Here is a 22998-nt window from a genome sequence, read left to right as displayed (position 1 = left end):
CTAAGCGCAAGTGCGGTAGTGCGGAGTGTATGTGGGGTTGCACCCCATGTGGTTCCAGTGATCCGACGAATGATGTTATTTCTTGCCGCCAATTTCTGTTTTGTGTTAAGGCAATGTGATTTGTAGGTTAGGGATCTGTCAAGCGTTATGCCCAAGTATTTGGGGGCGAAAGTGTGATCCAGCCGACAGCCCTCCCATATTAGGTTTAGTTGTCTAGTTGCCTGTCTATTTTTGAGGTGGAAAGCGCATACCTGTGTTTTAGCTGGGTTTGGTCTGAGTTGATTCTCCTGGTACGTTAGTACGCTGAAAGGGATTCCAGGCCTTCCGCCAGGCCACCGAAACCTCACCGAAAGATTTCTCCTGTGATGTCAGGGCCAGGTCGTCAGCAAAGAGGAAATGACGTAGGTTCTCCTTAATGGGCTGGTCGTTAGTATAAACGTTGAATAGTGCTGGTGCAAGTACGCTACCCTGGGGAAGACCATTTTTAAGGCATCTCCATATTACATATTAATTAGTGTTTAGTATGAGTTCACAGTATTCAATTGTTTGGTTGAGTGAAATGTAATGCCCATTATACAACAACGCTATATGCAACATTTAATTACTTTTTATAAAGAAAATAAAAACAAAAAACAAATTAAAAAAAAAATTTTTTTTGAAAATTAACTATGCCATTTAGTTTTCTTAAACGTACTTAACCATACCCCTAAGTGAACGGAATTCAATAAAAACACGGTATATATGTATATAGGCTTCGGTACCATTAATAGGGTTTTGAATTTGGCTATTCGTTACGAATCAGGCCTTAAACTGCAGTTCTATATTTCGAATTTTATTTTTCACTTTTGATGCTCGGAAAGTTCAACTTTAAGTCATGCGTAGACAACATAAAGTTCATTATTATGTTCTAGAGCATAAAGTAAAATCATCTATTACGACCCTTATTGACTTAGCAATAAAGTCCAAAATCTGCCATACAAACTGCCAGCCTTGCCGGGGCGCCCCCGACCTGCGCGCTCCCGACCGGCGTGCCCCGCGCCTCCGACAAAACCGAGTAAATTTACTTTAGTCTTGAATAAATACGGTAAAATAACCTTAAATATCGTATATTTTTGTATATTTTACTCACACTCGAAGTGAAAAGCAGAGTGTATAACTCGGGCATAAATGTCCATTTTTATCCTCGACTATAATGGTCCTCGCTGCGCTCGAACCAATAAATTGCCTCGGATAAAACTAGGTCGCTTTATGCCCTTGTTGTACAATCTACTATTTCATATATTTTTTTAAATTACTGTTGTGTAACTGTGTCTGCAGTACATTTTTGATAATGTTTGTAACCTTGTTTTCCCTCATGCTTTCGCGGATCAGTCCCTCGCCAGAATTCCTAGAGAGCATTGCAAGGCCCTGGGATGAACCCTTTATTAATAAAGAATATGAGATCAGGCCATCAAGGTTGGTCAGTTGTAATGTTGTGTTGTTCTGTGGCGTTATTAAATGAGTTTATTTTTTATGTAGGTTATAACTATTGATTTTGTGATTTGAATGTTTAGGATCATCAAAATCATTTTTCACTGGATGTCACGAAACAAACTATTTTGTTCCGATAGTACCTACTTACCTACTGTTTTACCTGTTCCACCTCGCTCCGTTTATGGGAAGTTGAGAATGCAATTAGAATGCATAATTAAATTACATATTTTACCTAAAAGTTATCACAGTTATCGCATAAATCCTAATAGCGTCACAGATTAAATAGGTAAGTCACGATATATTTCCAGGGCCAACAGGAGCAATCACCAGCCGGTCGAGCAGTGCGGCGAGCACCGGCACCACCTAGTTAACCAAAACTGGCAGAACCTGCCCTGCAGCCGTCAGTGCGGCGGCCTCGTCAGGTATGCGCGCGACGATGACTTCACTAACTTCTGGCCGTGATTCTAACTAATCCTTGTGTTCTGCATGCCATACGCGCGGAATTCAGGAAACCTGGGTATGATTAGTTATCTATAATAATAAATCATGGTATTTCATCGTTGCTTGTGTTAGTCTGTGGTTTTCCATCTTAATTTTAATTTTTTATTAAAAGAGATTAGTCATATTCATATTATAGTTTTCAAATGTGGCGAACAAGCGGCTACATAATTTCCTATTTAGACGTCCATCATTAGGTCTAATCCCATATTTCATTAATCTTCATTATAAAATTGTTCTTTTTCATGAATTGAAATTTTTGATCAAGACCAAGTACGTTTTAAATGTAGTAAGGTATTTTAGTTTTGGCCGTCGTAAATTGTCGTAAAAATCATTATTTAATAGTTGCTATTTCCATAGAGTACCTATTCTTACATCACGTAACTTTTTCCTGGAATATATCAGTTGATCTAAGTATCCTACATATGTTTTCAGTAACAAGATAATCGAGCTAGTTAAGCAGTCACACAAGGCAGACCCTCCTCCGCGGCCAGTCTACAATCCAACACACGACCCAGAGTCAGACTTCCGAAAGATTCTTCGCAACTCGCCAGAAATCCTTGCCACACCTATCTTCAGCTCTGACGATGACTACACAGAAGGCCCGTTCAGGTTCAAACAGCTACTCCGGCCAACGCTAGGACCAACGGAAAGTTTAAGGAAACGAAAGGTTAGAAATTCGCCCGGACAAAGTCCATGGATGTCAGACAGTTCTCAAGATAGTACCGGATCTAAGCAGGCGCTGTACAACAAGCGCAGGCCGCAGATCAGTATGGGCGTTTATTATAACTAGCCGAAACTGTGTCTCTCGTAACGATTCAAAACTTTGCTGTGGTCAACGCTAGGTTTAACGGATTCGAACGACTCCAGAGACTAGACAAACATCGTGGATGTTGCAAAGTTTCCTGGACAGAACTGACTATAAGCAGGCTCAACAAGCGCAAGGCGCGAAAAGTCCGTCTAAGCTAACGCCCGACTTGAACAAAACAAAGTGAAGTGGTGTCATTACCTTTTTTTATTAGCCTATGTGTGTGTCCCACTGCTGGGCAAAGACCTCCTCTCTCCCTGTCCAATCCTCCCTGTGCTGAGCAAGATCCCGCCAATCCCGCTGGAACGTATCCAAATCGTCCCGCCATCTCTTTCTCGGTCTGCCTCTGCCACGACTACACTGGGGATGCCAGCTAGTGGCTATTTTGCCCCATCTGTCATCATGCATCCGGCAGACATGTCCAGCCCAGTCCCACTTTAGCCTGGCGATCTCCACCCCAACATCGACGACTCGGGTTTTGGAGCGAAGCTCTGTGTTCCTCACCCTGTCAGATTAGCATGTGTGTCATTATAAACGACATAATTCATTTCATAGAAATTTGAGATTAATGATGACATTCGCACAATTTGTCATTGCAAATTACATGCAGATGTACCTTAGTCTTGGTTTTTAGTCCAGTTGTAGTCAACTGAACTGAAACGGTAGAACGATAGAAACGGTAGTCCGTTTCTTTTTGTGTAACAGATGGACACTACAAAACATGCCTTTTATTAATGACCCTATATTATCCTTTTGAATTTAATAATTAGTTGGTATATATCACATTTTGCCATGAGTAGTTTATAAATGATTATCTTGGCTTATATTCTAATAACAGTTATGAATACCGTCCTAGATTTTACAAGAATGCGCATACCGCATTCAGATACATCTTAAGATAGTGCAGTATATCGTGCTTTACCTGTATGTTATATTCGTATTTGATTTGTATCTTACAGTTATTGTATTGTTACAGATTCCGTTCTAATCGGCTTATTTTAATTTTTTATTAAGTAAATACATAAATATTAAGTTACACCTTTAGTTGAGAATTCGTATGTAATATGTTCTCGTACCACCAATAAAATGATTCTATTAGATTTAATATATTTACTAATAATGTTTCCAAACATATTTTATAATACCATTTACCAAAGTTTAACTCCTAAATAATATAGGTAACTTCTGCATAACTTTAAATGTAAAAATTTACTACTTATCCCTATCTTAGAGTATTGCATGTGTGCTACAATTTATGTTATTTTTATTCGTTGCATTTTCTGTAAGTACGAGTCTTGTAGTAAAATTATGTAAGGTGTATTCTTCATTCTTACTTATCCTATTATGTAAACAAACGCTCTTCGAAGACATTTATTACACTTTTCTCTGGAATTACACAATAATCACAACTTAAAATGTTGTTGAAATCATCCAATCACTACATTTCCGCTGTCTGTAGATATGTATGCTTAGATCTTTAAGACTACGCAACGAATTTTGATGCGGTTTTTTTAAATAGATTAAGAGGAAGGTTTATATGTATAATTTGTAAAGGTTTTGTGTAAATTAGTTGAACTACCCGTGCGAAGCCGGGGCGGGGCGCTAGTAACCACTAAAAATATATTTTCTAATAAGATTTTTCATCAATAACCGCAGTAACATTACGATGTCTAGATTGTCTATGAATGGTATTGTTGGAATGACACATTTTCGTCACGTTTGTTTACATGATAAGTCACGTAAGGATGAATACACTAATATTATATAAATTTCACGGTTTTCATCAGTATTATTATGTTATGTTTTATATACATATTATTATATTACCTATATTAACGACAACTGAACTAAGAGACATGCAAAATATGATAATAAGGTGTATTTGGGTAATTCCAACTATTTCAATATTTCGGCTAATTCCAAAAATCATCCACAATTCCATTTTATTAGTCATTTATTAATTCCATTTTTTTATTTTTGGAATTACTCGACATTCTGAAATTTTCGGAACTGCTCGGATACACCACATTAATGTTCTCGCCCCGAATAGGGTTGTTTTACTTCGTATATCGCTTAGTTTATTTGTCTGTGATAGTATCTACAAAAATGTTAAGTTATTAATGTTTAGTTATTGTAATTAGATCTCACAGGAGAACACAATTGCATAGATAATATTGTTATTTACTTTATTAATTAATTGCCATTTCATACATTGTAGAGCAAGGAAGAAATAAACATATATCATTGACAACCTTTGTGATAATGTGCCAATGATTACTCGTAAGTTTTAGTTGTTTGAATGGAATGAATTGAAAATAAATATGTATTGTTGATACAAATATTGTTTTACTGCTCGACCAAATACTCGTACATCACCTTAAGTAGTTATGCACTTAATTTATTTAAACTTTATTGCAGAAAAACTAAAATAATGTGTAAATGGCGGACTTAATGCCTAAATGGCGTTCTCTACCAGTCAACCATCGGGCTAAAGAAATAGAGACACGTAAAAAAAGTCAAATTTATGTTGAGAAGATAAAATACCGCATAAATAAGCTTTTTTTATCGCAGGCTGTAGACTGTAGATACTAACGAACCCAAACTCTGCTAGATTGTAGTAGTTAACTGCAGCCTTTCGGACCACATTCGGTCTTGATTATCAGACCAGGCCATGGTTACATAACATTGCAATGTCAATAAATTTAAAATTAACATTCCGACACAACTCTATCAGACACTAACAAAATATGGTTGAACAACGGTTTGCAAATATTTAAGACAATTATTTACATAAAGTGGAGTTTAAAAGAATAGGCAATTTCGTTAGCATTTGACCTATAACGATGTTTGTTTTGTTTTCATTGATACCTAGTGATCTAGTGATTGATATAAATAAAAGGTAAGATTAAGTAGGTACATAAACTGTTGATAAAATCATGGTTGTCCACAAAAAGTACGAGATTACGAAGAAATGAAGGTAAATTGGTTTGTTTACATTTTTTAACAATTTCTATTGAACTCTACTTTACGTGGTAGTTACGTTTGAGAGCAGCAAGTTGAACAAATGATTATAAACATAAATGAACAATATTTTTTTACGTTGCAATTCTACTAACAAATCCATTTATACGTGTTAAAAGCGTACACGCTTGTACGCCATGAGTGCACAAATTGGCGTCCGCAATCAAAACAAAGTTAATCCCGAAAAGCCGTAGTTTTATAAGCCCACCGAGAACGTGTAAAACTAAACAGTCGTGTTTACGGCGGGCGGGCGGAGGGCGCCTCGGGTCCGCTCGGGCGGGCTCGGGCCACGTGACGGCGACGGCGGCCAATAGAGTTGCGGCGCCGGGTGCGCGCGCACCCGCGCAGTCGCGTCCGCGCCAGCCATGGCGGCCGCTGGCCTGCCCGAATTCGACCTCTCGCAAATAAAAACGCGTTCCGTAGAAAGAACTCTACTACCACTCATCAAACAGGTATGATATACACCAAAATATTACTCAATATTATCGCAATTCCACAACCCTCCCGCCGTCCTACGGTGACGTTTACTCTTCACAATACTACTAAATCGCGTCAGCGACCGTATCCTGACGTCGTTTTGGACTCTGACGAGAACTCCGAAGTTTATGCGTAGTCTAAAATCATAATTTTATTTTCGGCACGGCTTCACCATAAAACACGTCGCTTTTACTACGTCACATGACGTTTACTGTTAGAATTTCCCGCCCACGACAACAAACTGTTGCACCATAATCCGCGCCGTCGCATTGGGTTCGTTCGTCTGGCGGGCGGTTTGAATGAAAAAGGGATTTTTAAAGGATACATTATGAATAAAATTCCTTCATTGTAATAATAGATTTGCTTGTATATTGTAAGTGATAATTTAAAATACTTATTAGTGCATGATTGCGATGCATTCAGGTGTTTATGAGTAAAGGGCGGGCGGCCACGTGGTGTTGTATGGAATGGGGTAGGGCAGGTCGGGTGGGGTGTCTGGGTGGATCGATGGCGACAGCAGCGGCACGGCGGGCCGGGCAGGCGGGCAGTGCCGCGGCGGACGCGGGCAGAGCGGCGTGGTCGCGGTACGGTGTCGCGCGTCCGGCACGTCGAGCACGTGCGCGCCCGCCACGCGCCGCCCGCGCACTCCTCTCAGATATGGACGCGCTCTCCGATGACGACGAATACACACGTAGGGACCCGCAGGTACCGTACCTATCACGACAATAATAACAAAACGTCACGAACATCTGCTAGTGAACACGACCAGCTCGCAGATCCTTCGGTGGTGGCTCAAGGAACAGACGCAACAAGTGCTAGGCAGCCTGGCAGATCGCGTGTCACCACGACCTTGATCGAAGCTCCGCGAGCTCACCCCGCTACCCGGCCAGCCCGCTGTCGCTCACGAAGTCTTGAACGATTTGATCCGCTAATTGGTGCCCTTCCTTTGAGCCCCGCACATAATTAGAAAAAGCCTGGTGTTGTGCTTAGTGAATATTTATGAACAGACCTCAATATTGTGATAACAGCTGTTTGTTAGTTACGTCGAAGTATAAACCAAAGTGATAATGTACAGACTTAAATATGTAATTTTGGTATGATGCGAGAATTTCACGAGTATTACCTATGTGAAACAACGCCACCAGCCACCACCAGGCCTAAACTGATCATGCTGCTAAATAATATTTGCAGTATCATACTCATTGTACATGTTTATTGTACAATGAGTATGATACTGCAAATATTATTTAGCAGAATAAGCTAAGCAAATTTTATTAAGTGCTCCGCAATTTACACAAATTATACGTTATACTCACTGAAAATTATAGGTACTACTACTGCATGCTGCATGAAATCGTTGAATATAAACAGACACAGCTGTTATAAAAGATTCAGTAGCAGATAGTGAGTAATTTAAAGTGATTGTGTTTAGTCACGCCAATACCTGATCAGGGGTTCGAAACTCCTCATTTCGAGTATTCTCGGCTCCGTTCGGCTCAGCATTGCTCCGAGCAATTATTAGGGTTGACATAACTTGACGTCCCTTTGCGTGCACCACCACAGAAAAGATAATGACTTGAATTTTGACAACCCTAAATAGCCGAAAGGGATAGTGTCATATATTAGAAAGGGAGCATGATTCGTCCCTGAACCGCTGTCAAAACTTCGATTTTGTAAAAAGTTTTCTTCACGGTAGTACTATTATTTTATTCTGTGACCTGACACACAGTTTATGGGCTCATAAAATAACCCCCTTCTAACTAACGCGCCAACGTGACATCAGAAATGATATGATAATATTGATGAACTATTTAAACCAAAGAAGCAGTGGATCTCAGGAACCACTTGGGAGATGATCCAGGCGAGGCACGAAAAGAAACAGCGGATTAATTCCGCTCAGTCCGTAGAAATTAAGGAAGAGCTAGCATGCGAGTATTATTTATGCGAGTCCAGAATCAAGCGCAACCTCAAACAAGACAAACGTACTTGGACTGAAGCCATAGCACAAAAGGCGGAGCTGGCTGCGTACTCAGGAAACATGAGGGAATTGTATAAATCTACAAGGACCCTCTGCAATAAACCTATCGCTGACAAACCACTGAAGGACGCAGCCGGAAACTTGCAGGTTACTCTGGAGCAGCAGCTTTGTACATGGCGAGAGCATTTCGCTGAAGTGTTTAGGGCCCCGCCTTCTAATATAAGGGAGACTACAGTCGTACATTGCCAGACTCTGCCCGATGTTAAAGAAGACCCTCCGAGTATAAGCGAGATCATCAAAGCAGTTACATCGTTAAAGTGGCAAGGCACCCGGTAACGATGGGATCACGGCTGAGGCTCTGAAAGCGGATGTACATCTCACCGGTGAAATTCTCGAGCCACTACTGACGCGCATTTGGGAACAGGAGCAAGTTCCAACATTATAAAACTACCCAAAAAAGGAGACCTATCCCAATGCTCTAACTGGAGGGGTATAAATCTGTTACCCATTTGCTCAAAAGTGCTGTGCAAGATCTTACTCTCGAGGATGGCAAAAGTGATTGACAGCAAGCTCAGAGATGAACAGGCAGGATTTAGACCAGGGCGTTCATGTGCGGACCAGATCAACCTCTTGCGAATGGTCCTAGAACAATGTCGGGAGATGCAGTGTGAGGTTTTTGCTCTATTTGTGGACTTTGAAAAAGCCTTCGATAGGGTAAAATGGGCTAGCATATGGAGGGTTCTGAAGCTTAACGGTGTGCCAGATAAGCTGATCAACATTATCAAAGCACTCTATCATGGATCTTCGTGTAGAGTGCTTCACAAGGGAAAACTCACAGAGAGTATAGATGTCACAGCAGGCGTCAAACAGGGTTGTTTGCTTTCCCCACTACTGTTTCTGATGGTGCTCGACGACGTGATGTGCAGGGTTACCAGCAGAGGTCGAAGAGGCTTGCCTTGGACGTCCGAGAAAGACCTCGAGGATATCGACTTTGCAGACGACCTCTGCCTTATAGCAACCACGCGTAAGCAACTCCAAGACAAGGCAGAAGATCTAGCAGAAGAGGCTGAAAAGGAAGGATTGCGCATTAACTACAAGAAAACAAAAGAAATGCGCCAGAACACCACCGATTCAACTTCAATGCTGATCAAGGGAAACCAGATTGAACAAGTGGCTAGCTTTTGCTATCTGGGCAGTATTGTCGACCAGAGTGGAGGAACGGAAGCAGACATTGAAGCACGAATAAACAAAGCCCGAGCCGCATTCGGCCAGCTTAAACCTGTGTGGAACTCCTCTACCCTGACGAGAAGAACCAAAGTGAGGATCTTCAATTCCAATGTAAAGGCCGTGCTGCTGTACGGGTGCGAAACCTGGTTTGTCCGCAAAGATCTAATGACGAAGCTCCAAGTGTTTGTGAACAAATGCTTAAGGCAAATCCTTCGCATCTTTTGGCCTAACTGGATCACAAACGCTCACTTATGGAGAATAACCGGACAAACACCCGTACACAAGAAGATACAGACGCGGAAATGGCATCGGATTGGACATATCCTCAGGAAACCTGACACGCACCTATCCAAAGTGGCCCTGACCTGGAAGATGCCCGGCAAGCGGAAACATGGTCGCCCTAAATCCACTTGGCGTCGTTCTGTGGAGCAAGAGCTGGGTGTATTGGGGATGGGGTGGGAGGAGGTTACCCAAGCTGCCCAAGACCGTAGTCAATGGAAAAACAAGATTCGAGCCCTACACCCCAGCAGGGGGTAACAGGAAAAGAAGAAGAAGATTTAAATAACATCCCCATTATTCATTTTCTTTTGATTTAATTGTCATAATAGGTACATAGTTGGACTTGTAGAAAACAGCAATTTCTAGGTACATAGTTTGCAGGTGGCTAGGTTTTTTTCTTGTAGCACAGACAAAGCAACTAAAACAGTAAGTTATTGTACAAATTTAATAATTGAGTCCATACCTGTGCTAATTCTGGGCACGTTCTAGAGGTTTCGTGTTACATATACTTCGTGATACACGTTTAAATTTGTTTAGTGTTTTTATAATATTGTCTTCGGTTACCGCGATAGTAACTCATGAAATAAAACTATGAAAACGGCTTATATCGCGTATATTGAATTTATAATACATCCCGACGTTTCGAACCCTTTACAGCGTTCGTGGTCAACGGGTGACCGGGGTGACTAGTGTTTTTATTTTAAAATACTAATATTTATTTATGCTGAATAACGGCGGGAAAGAGGGGAAACCTTTGCTCAGCAGTGGGACACTTATTGGCTAATACAAAAAATAAAACATCTAGATAGCAGTAACATCGATATATTTTTTGTCGATAAAATATTTTGTTATATCAGTTTAGTATTCGTGCACAGAGTTAGCACAGATATCACTTATCCGTATAAAGATTTCTGCATGGCTTATTTATTTAACTTCTTCTGGTAAAAAAAAAATATCTTTATAGAGCTGTATCTCCTAAACTGTGCGTCGTAGCGCAAAAATAATCAAATTTTTGTTCCCCTTTAATAACTCACGCACTGAATAACCTATCACATTAGGACATCATATCATTATCATCATCATATTTTTAATATTATTTCTATTATTTCATTGCAAGTTCGAGAAAAGCACTATACAAATCTCGGCGAGAAACGGGGTTGCCGGCCACGTATCCCAATTCCACCTCGCTACGCTCGGCCGTCTATATCTACTTGGCCTGCAACCCTTCGTTTCTCGGTTCTATAGTAATGCACCTACTATTTCATGATGATTTCATGCAATGAGTATTTAAAAAAATCTTGCAAACATGTGAAACATGCCAATGGACAAAATATAAAAACAAATGCAAAGCGGTACTCTCGTTCTGAAACTGTCGGATAATTGCTACGAGTAAAGTGCAAACTTCTGCCTTAATTATAGTCATACCTGGGACTCCTGGGAGCAGCAACAAGCCAAAACGATGGAACTGTTCGAAATTCTTATAAGACAATAAGTCTGCACTAATTAAGTGCAATGCCTGAATTATGGTTACCTCCAGTGGATTCGAGTAATTCCAAGCTCGACTATTCCAAATAATAAATTCTTGTAAAATTGCTGTCATTTCGTTTTTATTTAGTGCTTTAAAGTAAATAACAACAGCAATATTTTAGGAAATATTATTTGTCCTGTCATCACATGTAGATTTATTAAATATTAAATATATTAATAAAATGTTTATTTTTATTTTTTTGTTATTAAAACTACACATTTAGATTTATTGTGTATTGTAAAGTAAACAGACAAAAGCTATCTAAAGGGGACCACTGACTATCAGTCCGCCGGACGATATTGGCCTGTCAGTTATTGGAAACTGTCAATTTTTTGTTGTAACTGACAGGCCGATATGGGCCGATATCGTCCGGCGGACTGATAGTGAGTGGGTCCCTTTAGACAGAGTGTCATTGCGTTCGATCTTTTGTTTCATGTCACCAGGTCAAACAAAGCCACACTTACAGGCATTGGCCGCCACATACAGTGGGGCTTACATTGGGGGTCGAAGGCTAATGCCTTTATTGGGGAAGTGGGACGTCTGACGTCCGCGCGGGTTCGTACCTGGTGCAAAGGTTGTCCATCGCCATTCGACGTGGTAACGTGGCTAAGAGAGTGATGGGTACCTTTGCGCCGCGCCGGGGACAACTCGGGGGAGACTTTTTGACTAGTCTTAAGTTACAATTGTATTGGTTATAATTTTTTTGTACTGACATGCTTAAAAAATTCGTTTAAGCAATGAAGAAACCGTATTTTAAATATTGAAATAAAAAATATTTTTTTCTAAATGTGGCCGGACTGCAAAAACTGTCTGGCTAAGGTGAGGCCGACCAAGACATACGTCAACAGGTTTAATTTAGCTATTATAATCCGTTATTTTAAATTCTATATTTCGAAGAGGTCAATTGTAGCTGAACACAGGATTTGGCCGACCACTTTTTTTTACTGTCCTCAAAGGCTAGCTATCCTGACATACAAGTTTCAATGTATTTTTCGATGAGGTTTCACTCGAATTTTTGTACCATTTTTTGCCATTTGCACAAAATTTGCCAGGATAGCGGCCGACCAAGAGCAACTTTGAAGCTGCTAAGCTAAAGTCAGCTAGTCCACACAGTAGGCATTTTCTATTTTTTTATTAGGTAGGGTTTCATGCAGCCGGCTACCGGACTATATGGTGTACCGAACTATTTGGCTACTTTGGTTGCTACAAAGTATTTAACGCTGACTGTACATTGAAAAAAATTATATACTTCAATTTAGTATGTAAAATGTGCAGCAGTTAGAAACTGAATCCAATTGCCCACGTGATATTTTTCATAGTACCAGTCTCCTCAATAAAATTATTGTAATGACTGGTAAAATAAAAAATACCATGTTTCTTGTAAATTAACTGTAAGCTTTTCTTTCACAGATTAGTAGTTTGGTGGCGACACGAGGCGACGCTTCCGGCGCTGCCGTGCAGCGCGTGGGCGCAGCCGTGTGTTGCGCGGTCGAGCGCTTCGTAGCCGTGGGGGAGACCATCGCGGACGACAACCCCGACGTACGCCACAGCATGGTCCTGGCGTGCAAGGAGGCGCGAGCCGCAGGTACGTTACCTCGTTCACCTAAACTCTAAAATATAGGGGGCTATGCTAGTCTTCCGAGCGTTGGCGTCTCGTCAGCGCTGGGGCTGATTCTCTACGCAACGTTGGCGTAAAGTCACCGCCACATCAAAAAGACGTCGACGCTCGTGAGATGCTAATATGAGGGCTTTCTAATGACAACACGCACCGACGCTTCAGTAGCCATTCTACCTTAACCGTCGCGAGAGACAACTGCAACGTACTCCACGGCTTAGTCCTAACGTGCACAGCAGATAGGCTCGAAGAAATAATAAGCTACCTACATTTATTTGATAACTTAGACCAGAAGTTAACGGCAACATCACTCAGCCTTATCTACAATTACCTTTGCGCCGTACCGATAGATCAGATGGTCAAAGAGATTCATGATTAAATGCTTACAATATATTCGGTATAGTCAAAGGAGGCGTCAGACTAAAGATTGAACGTATTGTTATAAGTTGAAAACCTACGCAAGTGCTATGCAATAGATGATCAACAAGGACAAATATTACCATTCATCTTGTTTTTGTTTACGTAGTTTATTTATCACTGAGCTAGTATAGTGCTAGCGGTACGCCAAAAACGCTGCAAATTGTGTTAAAAGCATGAAAATCGGTACGATTGATCTTTAGGCAATGGCCTGACCAAAAAAAAGAAGAGTTGACGTCATCTTTTTTTTGTATACAAAAATATATAGATTCCGAGATTTCCGAGATATAAGCGACTTTCTGAGAAAAACCGTTATATATCAATTTACGCTTTTATTATACAAAAAATAAGATGACGTCATAACTCCTCTCCTTTTTTTGGTGCTAGACCCAACTGTTTGACCCAAATTGATTCAAATGGCCTAAAGATCAATCGTACCGATTTTCATTGTTTTAACACCATTTGCAGCATTTTACTGAATTTTGGGGTGTACCGCTAGGACTTATAGTATTAGGTACTTATTGTATTGGTATTAGCATGTTTGTTACAAAGTTCTTATTATAAACATTGTAGATAAACAATATCACTGCCGTCCTGCATTATTATATTATTAATTATCATAATTTACGTTGAAGAAAACCCTGACGTAAAATTTACATTGCACTTCAAATATCCGCTTTAAATATTAAAATTTAAAATGAAATTGTTCATTCCGCGCCTTTTATTAGAGCTGAAATAACTCGGACGAGTAAGGATAATAAATTTGCATAGAAATCGCGGAAGTTTGGGAAAGTTTGCGTTGATTGTGCCATTTTCCCAAATAGTTCCGAAGGTATTTTCATCTATGTTCGACATTTTAGAACTACGATAAAAAAATCTGACTAAACAATAAATCACTGCCGAAAATAAAACACTTAAACAAAGAACAAACATTACGACATTTATTCGCTGCATTAAATTAAGTCGTTTATAGCCAAAAGGCAATCCAGTAACAGAACAAAGTTACAAAGGAAAACCGGGGAAATGAATGTCTCGTATGTACCCATTTAGAGCGTTTTTAATCAAGACTGGCTTGCGTGACCTATAAATCTCTCCGATACCCTCTACTGTACGGGCATATTCTCCCCTCACATGAAGACTGAAATATTAATGTGGTTATAGTACAATTGACCCGTTGTAGTGAAACGTAGGAAGTTTGACGTTAAAAGGTTCTTGATGTTATAAAGTTAACTCATTATGTATTCATTCATACATATTTCAGAAATAATGTTAGGAGTCAATTGGCCATCGCCTGATAAACCTAATCCCACATTATTTCGATAAGAAATTGTCTACTAAATATAAACTACTGCGACAATTTCCATAATTATGTGCATTTCATAGTCATTTTCAGAGCCCGCTTTTGGTAGGTAGACCTAGATTATATTATATGCGGGCAACATTTTTTGCAAATCAATTTGGTACTTGGTATTCATTATTTACGAGCATTTCGTTTTATTCGGAATCCTCTTCCTTTGTCGGTCTTCTTACAGGGTCGCTGTAATTATTTTTGCTGTGACATAAAAATATGATCATTTTACTAAACTCGATTATGCTGTTTTAATTCATTTCAACAGCAAAGTAAGAGTGCCGCGGTCATCTATTTTGTCTTTAGCTTTTGTTTTATTTATTAAAAGTGTTAAAACGCTTTTGCCTGTGTTTAAAACACTGTAATTGGATGTAGGTTAGGTTCACTAATTAGGTAACTATTACTATTCTACTGAGTGTTTCGGTGAGATGCATGCATACAGAAGTACATACTACAACCTATGAATGAAGATTAGAGGTAACAAGAGTAGCTTTTTATTTCATCTGCAATTTCAAATAAAAGTGGCGCTAAGATAAAAGTTAAGAATTTATTGGAAAAATGAATAATACATTTTGGACACAAATCCGGCTTAACCTCGAAGTAGTAAAATTAAGATCGTATCCTGTGATTTAGGCAGTTAACAGACTTATTGCTATTCGCTGTTTACCGCTTTAAGTAATTATAGCCCCTTCCTGCATCCGCTTCGCTTTCGTACATGTTTAAGGTTGTTAACGTTCAGTCAGAGTAGGTACTTTGAAGCTGTAATTTTACATTTCCACTCCAAATTTTAAAGCATTTTCAGACTATCGTTTCAGCTTACGCGCTTACAACGTATACTTATTTATGTGCGCAAAATTTTCCGTTCACATGCCTTTTTTCTCGTATTCGCCCATATTTTGACGTACATATATATAGACGATAGTATCTCGCCCACGAGATAAACTACCCGTCTTTTTCTAACGGTATTATCTAGAGAGGTATGGGTACGGGGTCTCCTGTGCTAACCCGGCTAGTGACACTATTACACTACGTTGCTTGCCAAGTCTGTGTAGAACCTGTCTTTTTCAGGCCGATCGTCAGGCGGCCAGTGGAAGCAAATTTAAATCTACATTTGACTAATGACTTGTCGTGATACACTAGTACAAATAGGTAGGTAGCAAATCCTTAATGATTTCATCAGTGACATCGTCGCATTAGCTTAAAAGCTCAATGTTCAAAATCACTAGCTGAAGAAAAACATACAGGATCATTCGAGTTTTAATTATTCGATCAGTATCCGAAATAATACTGATCTGTTAGTGTCAAAAGTGACATTTCCTCATCCAGAAACGTCACTTTCGATACTGACAGATCAGTATCATATTATTGAAAAGTCCGCCATTAAAGTGCTTCATTCAGACCTCTTGTTCTTTTTTGCTCAAACTGACGTTTCTCTTTTTTCTTCAAAATATTCGTGCGTTTATTTTCAGTGAAAACGCAAAACAACATTGAAAGCTGTTTATGTGAAGTCGTCGGTACCTGTACTCGGTTTATTTGAAATCAAGGGAAGGGATGGGTCTGGAAGTGTCAGCTGGGTAATAAAACCTTATTGGAAAGGGTTAGAGGACTAAAGTAATTTATGGATAGTAAATAGTTGTTGGAAACTATCCCTTGCTATGTAGGTACCCATTACTGTGTTGGTGAATATGACATAAAATTTTACTTCAGGTGCGGGCAACATTTATGTAGGTACTTAGTAAAGTACAAACATATTAATTTAAGCGTGACCTTACGATGGATTTTCTTAAAGGAGTTATAGAGCAAATGTCAGAACTCAATCAAGAGGTTCCATTTTGCCGTACGAGTATGTCGATATATCCTATAAATATATAAGTATTCATTAGTATTTTAATCATAATTGTATCTCTTTAAAAGCCATAATTCAAGCAAAAAAGGTATATTACCCTAAAGTAACGATATAAGATTACTTAAAAAACTTGTGGCTGTTTCTGACGATATAAGGAGTCCGGTGTTTAAGCGCTGGATTTCTGTTCACATGGATCAGAACAGAAAATGTCTGAACTAGATTTAGACTTATTTTTTAACATGACTGGCACCCCTTTACAGTGTCAATTAGTGGTTAAGTAGTATTTAATTTTGTACGCAATATGGGTAAATGCCTGAAATAAAAGCTTTTTGTTTTTATTTATTTATTATTTATTTATTTAAATAAAACCAGAATTGTAAAAATCGTTACTTCCATCACAAATGTATGACAAACAGCGATTGCGTGAATAAGAACTTTAAAAACAAACACATTATCTTGTTTTCGGTGTTGCCATAGCCGGGTAATTAAGCTAAAATCGTAGCTACCATTTGCTAAAGCCCTCATAAATTTGTGTCAACAGCCTGACCCGAATTTTAATGCTTGAACGTTATTGCCGTATCCAGAATACCGGCAAACAAAAGGGCTACTCCACAGGGCGCAGACCCTACAAATAATGTTATAAGAGAACGCTATATGTTATTTTAGACATTTTATGGCCGATCGTCCTAACGATAATCGGTTTACTAACGTAACTAGAAATCAGTCTTCAACCATCGTATTAATTGAACTTATGGGAAGGATCTTTTTGCGTATTAGTGTGGCTCAGCTGTAATAGTCACCTGCAATGCTATAAAAGTGGAATGATGATGATGATGATTAATAAAAACATTACACATAACTATCATATTTTGTCAGGAAAAATAATGTACGAGGCGCAGATAGGATTTGACTTATTTTGTTACAAATTATAAATAAATAAAAAAGCCATTTATTCCTTAATATCGTTACAATATTATAAGAGAAATATCGAAATAATAGTGCATGCATAACTTATATTTTAAATTTTAAATAATTTACTCCACAAAATAATTATTTAACATTTTTTCATTATGTTGATTTTAATATAATTTATAATTCAATTATTTTAATAAAATTTAATTTTTCAATTTGGTGTATAAATTATGTCTTAGATATTAAGGACCTCTCTCGAGTATAGGCCTCCTCCAACTCCTTCCATTTATCTCTAGTTTTTGCTTCTTCAATCCAGTGTTTTCCTGCTATTTTAGTAATTTCATCTGACCATCTTTCTAATGGTTTTCCTTGCCTTCGTTTTCCCTCTGGACCCGGCCACGTTGTCACAGTCTTTGTCCACTTGTCGTCATTCATTCTTATTACATGACCCGCCCATCGCCATTTCAATTTTTTGCAGTATGTCAGAGCATCAATTACTTTTGTTTTTTGTCTTATCTCTATGTTTTTCTTTTTATCGATACGTGTAATGTTTAGGATGCTCCGCTCCATGCTTCTTTGGCATGTGTTAATTTTATTTTTCGTGTAAGAATTGAAGATCCACGTTTGACATCCGTAAGAAAGGCATGGTAATATGCATGAGTCCAGGATTTTCTTTTTCAGTTTCAGTGGCAGGTTTGATTTTAACGGTTCTTTGTAACTCCAGTACTTGTTCCAGGATATTTTAACACGTCTATCTATTTCATCCAGATGCCGGGTTTTCTTGAAGGATATCTGTTTGCCCAGGTAGATGTAGCTTTCAACGTAGTCAAGAGTATTATTATTTACTTTGATAGAGTCCCGATCGTGGTTTGTCATGACTTTTGTTTTTGATGTGTTCAGTTCTAGACCTATATTTTTGCTTACAAAGTAGACGTGAAAGTAATAGAGCTCATTAAAGACAAAAGCGTTAGTAGAGTTAAGTTAGAAAAAACGGGCTCGGAAATAAATATCTGCAGAGGAGTAAGACAGGGCGACCCCTTGTCGCCAAGAATATTTATAACCGTTTTACAAAATATAATGAAGAACCTAAACTGGTCTAACAAAGGCATAAAAATTAAAAGAAAATATTTAAACAACCTACGATTTGCGGATGACATTGTACTTTTCTCTACATCAGCCGCACAGCTACAATCAATGATCGAAGACGTCTACTTTGTTACAAATTAAACTTCGTTTATTCCCTTTTATCATAAAATATCCTGCGCTATTAACGCCGTTATTCCACAAGAACAGGTTGGGTTCCAACTCCACAGGGGCTGCAGCGACCCGGTCTTGGCACTAGCAAAACAAAGAAACTGGTTTCCAGAATAAATAGAACTCTGCAGCAGTTTTTGTTGACCTAACTGCTGCGTACCACACTGTATGGCATCAGGGTCTTCTTTACAATTGATTTCTGACCTGGATGACCCATTCTCCCGGTGGCGTTTGTGCCTCAGCACTTCCAAGACCGAGGTGTCCTGCTTTCACCTGTGCAAAAAACTGGCCACCAAGGAGCTAAGACTAAAATTCAGAGGCAATCTTCTCCGCCACAACTTCCTTCCTAAATGTCTGAGCAGGACACGACCTGGAGAACTTGTTACTCATCAAAATAATTAAACTACATAATATAAAAGTGTAAAATCGAAAAACTCGAAAAAGCCGGTTTTATCATAGTTAAAACCCGGTTTTCGCAAATCGCTGTTGTTTAGTAAATGCTATATTAACTCATTGGAAGTAGCGCGGCTACTGGCCGGTCACAAAAGAGGTCTTAAAAAACATAATAACTAACGACGTCAGTGTCATAAAAAACGTGATCAGAACCTAACGCGAAAGCAAATAATATTCAGTAAAAACCCTCTTAAAGTGCTCGAAGGAAGGATACACCACGAAAGAATACACCAGGCATCCTCCAGCAGAGGCCTCTGCCAACAGCAGACCACAAACCCATCCGGTAAGCCCACCTAAATCTATTGGATTAATATACGCTAAAACACCAACTACAGTCCACTGGCTTTACGCCACATTTTCTGGTCCTTCGAGCCGGATCTTAATTTTCTCTAAATTTTGACCCTCCTAAATTTATTTTTTCCCCAAATCCTATCTTCTATAGGCTAACCGTTGCGTTTCCCCTGCGGATCGTATCCGCATATTATCTCGCTGTTTTCTATTCCTTTCTACGGTCTTACTGATATTTATTTCAATAAAATATTCAATTCGTCATACATTTTGTCCGTGACAAACAATGGCGGATGGCGAGGTGCAATTGTTACTTCAAATAAATACGTTGACACTCAAAAAAGAATATTTGTTTAACAAAGTACAAAAGGCTTATGATGTATCCAAAACTGTTAAATTGGATAGTCTAGACTCGGTGCAAGATTACATGGTTCAGTTTCGGAACTCGATGGCGCACGTTGCGACTTCGAAAAAATTGTCATGGAGATTATCATGCTTGAGATGCAGGCAAATCCCAAAGCTAAACCTTCAATAAGCTCGTTAGAAAGTTTCGACTCATTATATTTCGCTTGCAAAAAGGTAGCTTTAAACTGCAACCGTTTAGTCCAGGAGCCAACCAAAAATAATTTCACTGAAATCAGGGATGATTGTTTAGCTAGGCCACTTTTACCGAAGCTGACTTTGTTTGAGTTTGATGGTCAGGTGGAGAATTGGGCCACATTTCATGATACCTTTTGTCTCTTTGGTTCACAATCGCAAGTTCGAGAACATAGATAAATTTCATTATCTGCTGTCTTGTGTCAAAGGCCCAGCACTGAATATTGTCAAGAGTCTTCCGATCACGTCTTTTAACTATCCTGTAGTTTGGCAAAGCTTACTTGATAAGTACCAAGATGTCAGGGCGTTGACCGGCAGGTATCTGGATAAAATGCTGAACTTTTCACCTTTGACAAAAGACAGTGCAGCGAATTTAACTTCATTCGTGGAGACTTTTGACCATTCCTTGAAAGCTATTCACGCCTTGCAGATTGAGAACTTGGATGACTATCTGGTTTGTCATCTGGCACTTCGCGGGCTAGACAGTCATACTCGGAAATTGTTTGAAGAAAGCCGCGATCAAAATAAATTACCTAAATTCGCGGAATTAATCAATTTTGTGAACAAACAAATTAAAGTGTTGGAACATACTTTTCCTAGTACTAGCTCCCGGGCTATAAACAATCAACAAGTCAAAGTGAAGTCACCTGTCAACTTCACGCAACCGAGTCATAAACCTGCCAGTTTCAAATATTCGAACGCGACCTCGTCTTCGCAAAAGGTTGGATTAGCTGTTTCGCGTATTAATGATACTCAAAATAATTCTTACCAAAACAAAATGACTTGCGCACAATGCCGCTTTTTCCGGTTTTTTCGAATTCGGTGAAACCGGGTTTGTGACCCCTACTTTAATGGTGTCACTTTTATGACTAATACAATTGTTATACGGCAATAAATGGCGATTTGGTGAGTGTTTCCGTTTTGGGTGTGTTTGTCAACACACGAGCTATAAAGAGGACTACTTCATAAAACAGGCTTAATCCATTGTATCGTAAAGCAAACTGGGAATGATAGACACAAAAGTATGTCATCAATGAACCATTGTACCTACAATCAACATTTAGCTTTTTTTACCTAATCTCCTTTAAATATACCTACGAATAACCATTACGTAATTTATTTTTTACACGTTCGCTGTAGAGGAAGGTAGTTATTTAGTGTCGATTGTATTTATTTCAGTGAGATAAATTCATTTCAATAATATTCGTATGAGAATAAAATGGCTAAAGCTAAACAAAAATAGCAATTTGGCGAACCTCGCTGCTTTCATGGTGGCCGATAAAGTTCTCATCAATCAACTGTTTCTCCAGTATTTTTCACATTCGGTTTAAAACTAACCGACCCATTCCAATTTCAAAAATACGATCTAGATTTGAAGTCCTCGTTCATTTCGATCGCACATTACATAATTGGATTAGAGATTCTCTATGAGTTATTTATATCGAATCAATATTGAATCAGTGTCATATTTTTAAAATGGGAATGCGCCTCAAGAACTACGAGTAGAATCATCAATCATTGTACATACGTGCTTTGTCGCGAATCGTGACTGATGTAATCAGTGTAACTGCATGTTATGGAATGACTGCCAACTACGTTAATGGACACATCCTGACTATGACGTTATTCGGTGTAAATACCCTGCGTCTTTAAATAGGTACCTACCAATTTTTTTCCGTATAAACCATTTCGATAAAAAACAGAGCTAAATGTATCTACTACATAGGTATCCATGCTAAACTCATGCTCGCATGCCTACAGACTACACTCGTTCCTAAGCTACGAGTATGTCTAAAGTAATGGCATTATTCAAATCATAAACGCGCTACAAGCCTGAATTTTAGCCATTAATCGTGTCTTAATTTATCTTAAGGCGGTTCCCTGAGCCAGAAGGCGAAAATTTCCTTATATGATCATATTTTTCTAAGAGACGTTGATATTCGTAGACGTGGAAAAAATATATGTAGTTCTTGATTATATTATCTTTAATTTATAAGCTTCCGATACAATGAATTCCCGAAGTAATCTCTAACTAGAACTTTTAAACAACAAAAAGAAGAAAAAACAATCTTAACTTAAATAGTAATTTGACCGCTTTCGAACTTCGATATTGTAAGGCAACGTTTTTAAAATAAATAAAAGTCGACAAAATTCAATCAAAATTGACAGTTGGCGCGCATGGTCTTTCCCGTTCTTTCTTGCGAAATGTGACAGTGGTAGCGGCAACCCGATGGAACTGCCTTAAGTGACCCTGCCTACCTGCTTTTAGCATTAACTTGTGTGTTTGTCACAAATATTGGTCCTGAATTATGGATATTTTCTATGTAGGTATATCATCATCTTCCTCACGTTATCCCGGCATTTTGCCACAGCTCATGGGAGCCTCGGGTCCGCTTGACAACTAATCCTAAGAATTGGCGTAGGCACTAGTTTTTACGAAAGCGATTGCCATCTGACCTTCCAACCCAGAGGGGAAAACTAGGCCTTGTTAGGATTAGTCCGGTTTCCTCACGATGTTTTCCTTCGCCGAAAAGCGACTGGTATAAATATCAAATGATATTCCGTACATAAGTTCCGAAAAACTCATTGGTACGAGCCGGGGGTTTGAACCCGCGACCTCCGGATTGAAAGTCGCACGCTCTTACCGCTAGGCCATCAGCGCTTGTAGCTTTCTATGTAGGTATATAAGTACCTATATATACTTAACTATACAATATTATACATATCGTCTAGTAACCACAACAACACAAGCCTTATTGAACTTATTGTGGGACTAGGTCGATCTGTGTAAAATTGTCCTGTAATATTTATTTATTTTAACTTTATTTAATGTATTTGAAAGAAAGGGATAACACCTAAATTAACTAACTGAGGTATGTAAAGTTTTATGAATAAAGGAATAAGACCGTCAGGTCCTGGGTGTAAATGTACCCAATATCCTAATGTTTTTGCAACTTGATATTGACTTGGTATTGACTT

At 38.9% G+C, this 22998-nt stretch overlaps 2 protein-coding genes across 17 annotated transcripts in view; both read left to right on the top strand.

Annotated features, from left to right (window-relative positions):
- LOC134755891 (myosin-IIIb-like) overlaps window positions 1-5136 on the top strand; it is a 59116-nt gene extending 53980 nt beyond the window's left edge. For 5 of the 7 annotated variants that reach the window (XM_063692538.1, XM_063692535.1, XM_063692534.1 and 2 more), the window contains 3 exons: window positions 1372-1455; window positions 1782-1895; window positions 2407-5136. In XM_063692538.1, the coding sequence (XP_063548608.1) occupies window positions 1372-1455; window positions 1782-1895; window positions 2407-2764 (556 nt within the window). In that variant the 3' untranslated portion in view covers window positions 2765-5136. Of the gene's footprint in view, window positions 1-1371; window positions 1456-1781; window positions 1991-2406 lie in introns of all 7 variants that reach the window. The other 2 variants (XR_010129086.1, XM_063692537.1) reach the window with 2 other exon arrangements.
- Window positions 5137-6034: 898 nt separating this feature from the next.
- LOC134755896 (alpha-catulin) overlaps window positions 6035-22998 on the top strand; it is a 131088-nt gene continuing 114124 nt past the window's right edge. For 4 of the 10 annotated variants that reach the window (XM_063692547.1, XM_063692548.1, XM_063692546.1 and 1 more), the window contains exons 1-2: window positions 6713-6982; window positions 12700-12874. In XM_063692547.1, coding sequence (XP_063548617.1) covers window positions 6740-6982; window positions 12700-12874 — 418 coding nt within the window. In that variant the 5' untranslated portion in view covers window positions 6713-6739. Of the gene's footprint in view, window positions 6253-6712; window positions 6983-12699; window positions 12875-22998 lie in introns of those variants that run through there. The other 6 variants (XM_063692553.1, XM_063692550.1, XM_063692552.1 and 3 more) reach the window with 2 other exon arrangements.

This window comes from Cydia strobilella, chromosome 3 (genome assembly GCF_947568885.1).
Source record: "Cydia strobilella chromosome 3, ilCydStro3.1, whole genome shotgun sequence".
Classification (NCBI taxonomy): Eukaryota; Metazoa; Arthropoda; class Insecta; order Lepidoptera; family Tortricidae; genus Cydia; species Cydia strobilella.
The sequence above is the reverse complement of the archived record's forward strand: the minus strand, read 5'-3'. Positions and strand labels throughout refer to the sequence as shown.